General features: G+C 27.1%; 1 protein-coding gene across 1 annotated transcript; it reads left to right on the top strand.

The window, feature by feature from the left end:
* Positions 1-867: 867 nt before the first annotated feature.
* Positions 868-1,671, top strand: LOC110628711. The gene has a single exon (XM_021775505.2). It carries the CDS (start codon positions 965-967, stop codon positions 1,472-1,474), a length of 510 nt encoding a protein of 169 aa, XP_021631197.1. The 5' UTR covers positions 868-964; the 3' UTR covers positions 1,475-1,671.
* Positions 1,672-10,062: the final 8,391 nt, after the last annotated feature.

Consider the following 10,062-nt stretch of genomic DNA (forward strand, 5'->3'; position numbering starts at 1 on the left):
ATATAGAATTAAGCAGATTATTGAGATAATTAGTACAATTTTTTTAGAGCATTACACCTGTTTCTATTTTTGAATGATTTAGACCATATATTTTTGACATCAATCTTTTCAAATAATATCGACCGTTTTGGCAACTTTGGCTTGCTATTTTTTTTTTTTTTTGAAAATAACATGCTACTTTTATATAATTTTAGTTGAAAATTACAATGGTAATTAATAAAATCGAGTAAAACGTTAAAAAATATTAGAGTAATTTAATCTACTCACATCTTCACATCAAATATAATTTTTAAAATTACTAAAGTTTCTAATAACATTTACGATTTATATATATATTTAAATTACAATTATAAATTAAAAGTAACCATTCAACGACTATATATATTTACCTTTATTGTATTATATAGTGTAATCAACTTTTTATATTTTGGTAATAAATAAAAATTACTGTTAAAATTATAATTAATATAATATTAAATATATTATTTATTAAAATATATTATTTTTGTAATAAAAAAAGTAATTTTAAATTATTATTAAATTATAATTTTAATATACAAACCCTTAAATGTAGAAACTTGATATTCTCCTCATGTTCGACGAAAAACCAAAAAAGAAAATCCTCCTCATGTAATATCACTAAAAATGGAGGGCTTAGCAACAAAAGGGCTTTAATTCTGCACACAATACACAATACACAATACACAATACATACGCACAAGCTGTCTCCAACAACTTACAGCCTGGCAAGTGGCCACTGTTGGATTTTGAATCCATTAAACGACAAATCTGACGTGGCTACTAGGTCCGGATTACTAGGCAGTCTTCTCCCTCCTATATATTTTTCTCTTCCATTTTCTCCTCCTTCTCAAGACGCAAACTTTCCACAGATTTTTCTTGCCACCTAAAAATTTCTAATTTTCTTTTTCTCACTTGTTCCTCTTGAATCCCTAAATTTCGTTTAATGGGTGTCTGCTATTCCTCTGAATCTACCCGTGTAGCTACTGCAAAGCTGATTCTACAAGATGGAAGGTTGCAAGAATACTCCTACCCTGTTAAGGTTTCTTATGTTCTCCAAAAGAATCCTACGTATTTCATCTGCAACGCCGACGAAATGGAGTTTGACGACGTCGTTTCTGCCATTAACGACGATGAAGAGCTTCTACCTGGACACCTGTATTTTGCTTTGCCTTTGAGTCGGTTAAAGCACCCTTTGCAGCCGGAGGAAATGGCTGCATTGGCTGTCAAAGCTAGCTCTGCGTTGATGAAAAGTAATAATGGTGGTGAAAAATATGGATGCCGCCGGAATTCGGGTTCACCGTTTGTGTATTCCGGCGAGAGTGATGGCAAATCTAGTGGGAGAATGACAGCACCCGCCGCAACAGGCGTAAGTGGTGGTAGTGGTAAGGGGTGGAGGAGAAATGGTGGTGGTGGGAGGAAGTTTACGGCGATGTTGAGTGCAATACCTGAATAGGGGTAGTTTAGGAAATGAATAAGGGGTATGAGTGTAAATATTGTTAATGATTGAGGCTCATTCTCAAAATTCTTGTAGATTGCCCTTCGATTAGTTTGATTGATAATTTTGATACACTACCCTTGGCAGCTAACCATTTAAGGGTTGTATTACAATTTTAACCCTATATGAGTTGATGAGTTATTGAGCTGTCTAAATTTATAAATTTTTTTTTCTATAAAAAATAACAAATGCTCTCTAAATAATAAAGGCTAAAGATTCCAAAATAATAAAAGTAATAAAGGCAACAGCGGAAGTTACTCGATGTCCAAATAATGGATTTTTTTATGAGAAATTTGATATTTAGTCGCTTTGATATAGGAATTCAATTGGCATATTGATTTTGTAAAAATATTTTTAAAATTTTGAAAAATTTACTTATTAATCATTTTATTAATTTTAATAATTAAATAGTATATTATTTAATTTTTATAATATAAAAATTTATTAATTAATTTTTAATTTTAAAAATATCAATTAATTATTCTTTGTGTGTTAAGTAAATTTTAAATTTTTTGATAATATTTAATAGTTAAAATTAATAAAAAAATTAACTAATAAAATTTAAAAATTTTATACATTTTAATATTTTTTAAAATTGATAAATTAAATAATAAATTTATATATATTATAAGAACGAATTAATAAAGTTTTTTTAATTTTTAATGTAGAGAATGGAAAATTAAAGTGTAGAATCTCCCATCTCTTGAATTTAACTAAACAGATTACTCTTGTGAATGTAAAATTATAGAATTTAATTAATACCAAATAAAGAAATTAGAGATTTCAAGTCCATAATTCCTGCCATATATCTTTTTCTTTAATTGTTATTATTTGAGATAATAATGAATATTGGAAGTATTTGATTTGTTTTGATATGAAGAAGCCAAAACTTCCACTTCCGAGTTTCAGTGGCAAAATTTTGGAACTTTGTTTTACGTCTTGTACATAATAATAACATGAATAAGAGAGTTGGGGATATGTTATAATTGGTTCTCTCATGGATAAGATATAAAAAGTTAAATTATTTTGGAAATTTTTATTTTTTATTTTTTATGTTTTTTTATTTAAATTGATTTAAATTTCTTAATTTAGTCTCAGTTTAATCTAAACATTAATAGTTTTGAATTTAAAATTTTTTATTTATTAATTTAGATAAAAAAATTAGGAAGTTCAATTTTATGATCTTTTATGTTCAATTCCTCTTTTAGGCTAAATTTCCTTTTTTTTTTTATTTACAAAAATTAGAAAAACTCAATTTCATAATTTTCAGAGTAATTTTTTTTATTAAGTCGAACATTTTAAAAAAAAAAAGCTTATTTCTTTATTTTTTATTTTTTTATTTTATTAACTTCAAATTTCACTTTTGTATTTATTGAAATGTTCCATTTATATATTTAAATTAGCTCTAAAATTTTAATCTAACTTAAAAATAATTTTTTTAAGCTTTATTGATTTAGATTAAAAATATAAAATTTTAATTTCATGATTTTTTGAGTTAAATTTCTTTATTTATTTTTATTGTTTAGTCCAAAAACCAAGAAACTCGGATTCTTGAGTTCTTTATTATTTTTATTAAGCTTTATTGATAGATTAATTTCTTTTATTAACATGATTCTATGAGTTAATTTAATATTGATATAGAGCCACTTACACATATTTAAAATTATTATAAATCTAACGGAGATGTATTCTTTTACATCTATCAAATATGTGACAAAAAATGTTTTCAATGTTTTTTTTTTCTTCATGTGGGATAAGTTCACTTCATTCTATCAATTTAATTAATTTTAATTAAAATGAGCTTTTCATTATTAATAAATTTAGTAATTACGGATATCAAAATTAATTATAGAATAGAAAAATCTTGAATTTAAATTCAAATTTAAATTTAAATTTAATATATTGAAGTTTTCATAAATTTGAATAAGGTGTCTTTTAATTTTATTTTTACTTTTTAAAGTAATTTTTAAATTGATAAAAACATTATACTTGCTCTTAAATTATATAATAGGATTAAAAATACTAAATTTCATTTTATAATTTAAAAATATTTTAAAACTATCCTTAAAATATTAAATATGACCAAATAATATATCGTAATTTATATTTTCAGATTTTGATCAGTTATATTTTTATTTTATTTTTTAATAATAATTGAAAGGTAAATTTAAATAAAAATAAAATTTAAATTTTTAACCTTTTTAAATTCATTATTAATCAATGAAAAAAAAAAGAAAAGAAAAACTCTTGAATTTTGTGATGGTACGCATGGTGAAAGTAGTGAGTACCGTGTACTCTATAGGCAAAGGGGAAAGAAAACAACCTTGATGAATACGAAAACATGGTCCCGTGATAGCATTTTGAGAGGCACAACCAAAAGCAACTATTCAACTACTTCTACGCGGAATTATTATGTACTCATTTTTAATATCCGGAAATTTCTAATTAATTTTAAATAAATAAAATTAATAAGAATTAAATGAATGGGGCAGTAGATGAAGCATTAATTAAACTCTTGCTTGGTTCAAAATATTTTATATTTTAAAAAATATATTCTTCAGAAAATATATTTATAGAGAATTCATTCATGGGAAAATAAAATTGATACAGTTGTATTTAGTAAATAAATCAACTTCCTAATAAAAAGTAAAATTGTCTTTAAATTATGAAATAGAATAATATTTATAATAAAATTTTAAATGTAATAAAGTACAGAATAAATTGATAAATTTCACTCAGTTTAACTAAGGAAGTGCAACTTACAAAGTTTTACATGTGGAAAAATATATAAAAATATCAAATTTCCCTCTAAACTATATAACAAGAAAAAAAATGTCAAAACTTATTTTTCGATTTAAATTTAAAATACTGACAAATAATAATCTTATTTAAGTAAATTTAAATCAAAATATGAAATTTAATCTTTTTAGTTCTTACTATATAGTTTTGTGGTAAATATAAACTTTTAACAAACATATAAATTTTAAACAAGTTAATTTAATAAACCAAATAATAGTGAGTTGCACTTTCTGAAAAGTTTATTATTTATTCCAACTAACGAGAATTAAGGAGAAGATAAAGAGTTATAAGTCAAGTGACATTGTGATAATGTTGATAGAATAAATGAGACGTACTAAATTAGTTAAAAGGGCAATTTCTGGTTGGTTAAGAAGAGGAGGGTTTCGTTTGTTTCAGATTCAAAGATTGAAAATGAATTTTTCATAGTTAGAGAGTGACTATTTATAATAAAAATAAAATTATAATATATAAAATTATTAAAATATTTAAAATATTTAAAAAAATAATTAAAATATAAAATTAAGCCTTTAAACGATAAAATTTTTAAATCGAATTTTGTAACAAGCTTACGGCTTTTGTCACACTTTTAAAAGTCGTGTGTATCGAAATTTCCTTTTTATAAGCTATCGTGGGTCTTTATTGAATATTGGCGGCAAAAATTAAGTCCGATCCAAATTTATCATAAAGTTCAAAACTATACACTCTATCAAGTTATTTCTATATTGGCACAGTCAAACAACGGTTACAATCTAATGAAGCCACTCGTGGCTTCGTAGCAAATTTATTTACCAATCCATATCATAGGCACCTAATCTCATGTAATAAAGGCCTTTCAAAAGGTGGGATATCTTTTTTACTCTTTTCTCTTGACCCCTCTCTTCTCTTCTTTGCAGCTTGTCTATTTTGCTTTATCGTCCAAGTATTAACATTTTCTGTCCCTTCTAGATAAGGAATGACCGGTTATTTCCCTATTTAGAGCGTGGATTTTCCCTCCCTGCCTCTAAGTGGAGTTTGTGGATAAATAACTCTTCGTTTTTAGTGTAGATCTATGGTTATTGTAGATTTTCTGGTTCTACTGCTTTTTCCTTTATTTTTCTTCGTTTAATTTTGTTTTTCTTTCATTTACTTATAAGGTTCATCTGAGTGTCATCAAGAGCTTCTTGGAAAATTTCCATCACTGAATCCCGCTAGCTCGAGAGGAAAGAAGGGTTCTCTTTCCCTAAGCGTTTCTTTTTTCTCTTATTTCTCACCCTGCTTTATCTGCATGCACCTTAATAGGTAAAGGTAATGGCTTTATGAAGGGTGCATTAGCTTTGATGTAGTGAACCTCGAGACCTTTAACCATTCTCTCTTAGATGGACAGTCGACCCTCTATGGCTTTAAGTTTCGCTAACAAGCTCCTATTGCATCCCCCTTCTTGGCACAAATAAAGTTTTATGGTTGTGCTCTGTTTGTATTTTTCTTTTGTGGCTCTTCCTTTAAAGATCTTTGGTCGTTTTGGTCGTTTTGTACTTCAATAAGTGATGGTTCTTCCTTGTCGACGATTGTGCTAGCCTCCACCATTTTCAAGAGGCGATTCTAGAATTTTCCCTCTCCAAGCAAGTTAAGGGTTTACTAGATGAGTTTGGGTTGTGCTTATGTTCTGCGCTTGGGCCTTGGGTTGGTTCATAGGCTTTGTATTTGAGTTTTTGCTTGTTTTGGATCACAAACTTTCTGTTTTAAGGCCTAGGTTATGTGATTTGGGCTATAAGCCTTTTCCATTAATGCAATTACCTTCTGATTAAAAAAAAAAAACCCTCAAGTAATACATTATTATTCACTTCTTTTGGACAAATCAGATTTCAACGTAACATCTTCAACTACTATTTCAGGTTATTATCAGTTCTTGAGCTTACCCACATGCAAGATGAGAAAACCATGTCCAAAGAAAATAATAATAAGGGGAGAATTGAAGATGGAAAGCTGATATTGAAAAAGAGATTTAATTCTTCCTTCTCTTTCTACTAAAATCCTATGTATTTTTCTTTTTGTTTTCTAGGGTTAGCCTAGTTTTCTTCGATTTCTCATGCCCCTTTCGAGCAAGGGAAGCCTTCTCCTTTTGCTAGGCTGTGGGTTTTGCTTCCATCACCAAGAAATTGCAAATAATTTATTTTTGGATGTCTTTTAGGAAAATCAAAGAAAGATTTGAGAAGGACAACCTTAGCCTCTTCTACCCTTATTTGTGATTTTTTTTTCTCATGCATGTCGAAAGCAGGTGGAAGATTCATATCTATCCTCTCTTGCTTGTAGAGTGGAGGCTCTTAGCATGCCTTCTAAATTGATTGGAGAAATGTTCTGGAATGAAAAATTATTGACTTATTAGGTGTGGTCACTCTTGGTAAACATTATCGATGTCTCATTTGAAGCATCCAGTCTCTAAAGTGCCAATCATGCAAAGGTGCTCTACCGCACCACTCGTTCAACTCCTTTGGCTCCAGATCTAACTTGCTTTGTTTGGACTAACTCTTGCTACTCCCATCTAATGTTTATTGTGTTTTTCCTCTGATTCCTCTGAGCTGCAATGATATTTGTTTCAGAAAGAGCGGAGCTTTTTTTCGATTCATGCATTATAACGAAAATAATTATTAAATCACGCAGAATCTAAAAATATTTTTGGATTCTGTGTCAAATACTGCCGAACACACTTATTCGACACTATGGGTATCGAACTGCCATGTGGCGCAATTGTTCGATACCAATCTAGCTAATGTAGCGTGTTCGGCATCTGACTGGTATGGCGTGTTCGGCATCCAAATGACATGAATGAACATGGTCGGCACTTATTCACTTTGACCGCCGAACATGTCCACAGGGGTCATGCCTGTAAGCAACAGGGTGACATGCATCCAAATCACTGCATGCATGCAAGATGTTTAAGTTAAAAAAAATTTAAATATTAAAAAAAATTAATAATTTATGTTTATGTTTTTTTAAATTTTTTTTAAATATTTAATAAAATTTAATATTTTTATAATAAATATAATAAAAAATTAATAAAATTTTATATTTTTTTAAAATATAATAATTTAAAATCCTAAAATATTTCATCCGTCTTATTAATTTTTTTAATTATTTTATTTTTAATATTATAATATTATATAAATTGATTAGTATTAATTTTATTCAATATTTTAGTCTTATTTAAATATTTTATAACATTTAATAAAATTTAACATGTTTAAAAAATATATAATTAAAAAGTTAATAAAATTTAATATTTTTTTAAAAAATATAATAATTTAAAATCCTAAAATATTTCATCCATCTTGCATGCATGAATGATGCATGGGTGACCCTATAGACATGAAGTGCCGAACATGTCCATGCATGTTTAAATCAGCTACGAGAGCAATTCAAGCTGCTTCAGTGACACATTGATATCGAACAATGAGGACACATGGCAGCTTGACATTTTAGGTGTTGAACTGCTCTTTGTTCGGTATTCATAGTGCCGAATACATCTGTTTGATACAGAATTTAAAAATATTTTTCAATTCTGCGTGATTTGATAATTATTTTCATTATAATGCATGAAATGAAAAAAAGCTCGAAAGAGCTTGCGAGTTGGGAAGGAGATAGCGAAGCTGCTATTGTTAGCATTTGTTTCTTTTCTAGTAGTTTAGGGTTTCAACTAATGGACTTATGGGCCTTATTTTATTCGGCTTTCTTTGGATTACTGTTTTGAGCTTTCTCTTTTGGACCATACAAGTTAATATGCCTTGTTGTATCCTTTTCATGGTTTACCAAACTTTGTAATGAATGATCTCATCTCTTGTGAAAAAAAGTGGAAATAGAGATTCCATATGAGAAAATAATAAAAAGATTTAGTAAAATTAGTTATTTCATTATTTGATTGTTTAGAGACATAGTTTAGTTAGGTTTTAACTTTTTAAATTAATAATCATTTAATCCCTCTTATCAATTTTAGAGGCTAAATGGCTATTATTTTACAATTGTAAGATCTAAATAATAGTGATTTTAAAATTATACAAACCGAATAATAATATTTTAAAATTGCAATGACTAATTAAATGATATGAAATTCAATACCAACATGTGATCAAGAACTCCGAACACACACTTGATAACGAACAAGATTTAGATAATTTTTAGAGGTTATTCTACTACACCCTTAACCAACCAATGTAATTAGTAATATGGATAATCAAACGATTCCAACATGGATAATCAAGCGATTCCAGCCAGAGAATACTATAAAAAATTGTTGATAAGTTAATTAAGTATTGAGAAAATTTATATTAGAGTGCCACAATGTTGAATCTTGTTAAGTTGTTAGACAGTAGAGAAAAATCAAAATATTATTCATAAAATCATTTCTCTTAATTAATTTGTGGCTGCCATCTTAAGAGTATTTTTATAGCCTCCAAACCCTAATTCTAGTGTAGGAAGATGTAATTACAATATAGGAAGTGTATCTAGTTAAATAATCAAACCTAGATTATATTAAAAATTATTTTTTTTAAATTGTCTTAGAGAAATCTCATTTCTAAATGGATTGCACGAATTTGACTTCTAATATAGGTTAAATTAATTTAAAATAAATCTTATAAAATACTAAAATATCAAAATAACAAAATTGGTTTAAGTGCAATTTAGCCATATATGTATTGTGCAATATGAAATTGTGTTGAGTGTCCACATATCTTGAAGAGAGTGTAGCTTATTTTTTCATTATCCATACTTTCCAAATATAGTTTTTATCTGTTTAAGTCTTGAATTAAGCAATGATAATTTAATTTGTCATGTCCACATGTCTTGAAAAGAGTGTAGCTTATTTTCTCATTATCCATACTTCCCAAATATAATTTTTATCTATTTAAGTTTTGAATTAAGTAATGATAATTTGATTTGTCATGATTTGGAGTTTTCCATATTGAATTTTTGAAGAGTGTAAAGATTTTAATAAACAACTCGTTGAAATTATTGTTGAAAAATCGTATCATTTTCGTGCGCGCATAAAAGTAATTTAGTCATTTCATTATTACTAATAACTTAAATAAATTAAGTAACGAAATAATTAATAACGTGAAAGAAAATGACTGATTATTGGGTTTGTGAAAATATAAAGATTAAATAATTAATTTTATTAAACCATAAAAATTAAATAATAAATTCTCAGAAACTAAAAAAAATTGATTTGCATTATTTATTCAATATTTTAATGTATACAATAATTTCCCATTATTTTTAAGATTCTTTTTCTTGCCCATATCGCTATTTCTGCTAACAGTTTAATCATTAAGTAGACTGTTCAAAAAGCTTAATTAAAGGCTTAATTTTATCCTATGCACTAGTGAAAAATGGCCAAAAGGTTATTTTTGCCCCTAAACTATAGGGCAGAGTTAAAAATACTAAAATTTTATTTTTTTTAAATTTACTCTTAAATTATTATTAAAAGTCCAAACAAAATCAAATTAATTAAGAAAAGTGCAACTCACTTTTTTAAATCCTTACAAGTAATTAATGATTGTTTAAAGACAAATTTAGAATGATAAATAAAATTTGACATTTTTTTCTTTGCTATATTCTTTAGAGGTAAATTTAGTCTTTTAGTCGATAATAAATTATTAGGTAATTTCATTTAGCAATCCTCTATGGAATGGCAAGCCAATCAAAATATTAATATTTTGATGATTGTGGATCCTTCAAATATGGATGATCCTAAAAAGAAAAAGACCAAATTATTT

The sequence above is a fragment of the Manihot esculenta genome, chromosome 12 (genome assembly GCF_001659605.2).
Source record: "Manihot esculenta cultivar AM560-2 chromosome 12, M.esculenta_v8, whole genome shotgun sequence".
NCBI lineage: Eukaryota > Viridiplantae > Streptophyta > Magnoliopsida > Malpighiales > Euphorbiaceae > Manihot > Manihot esculenta.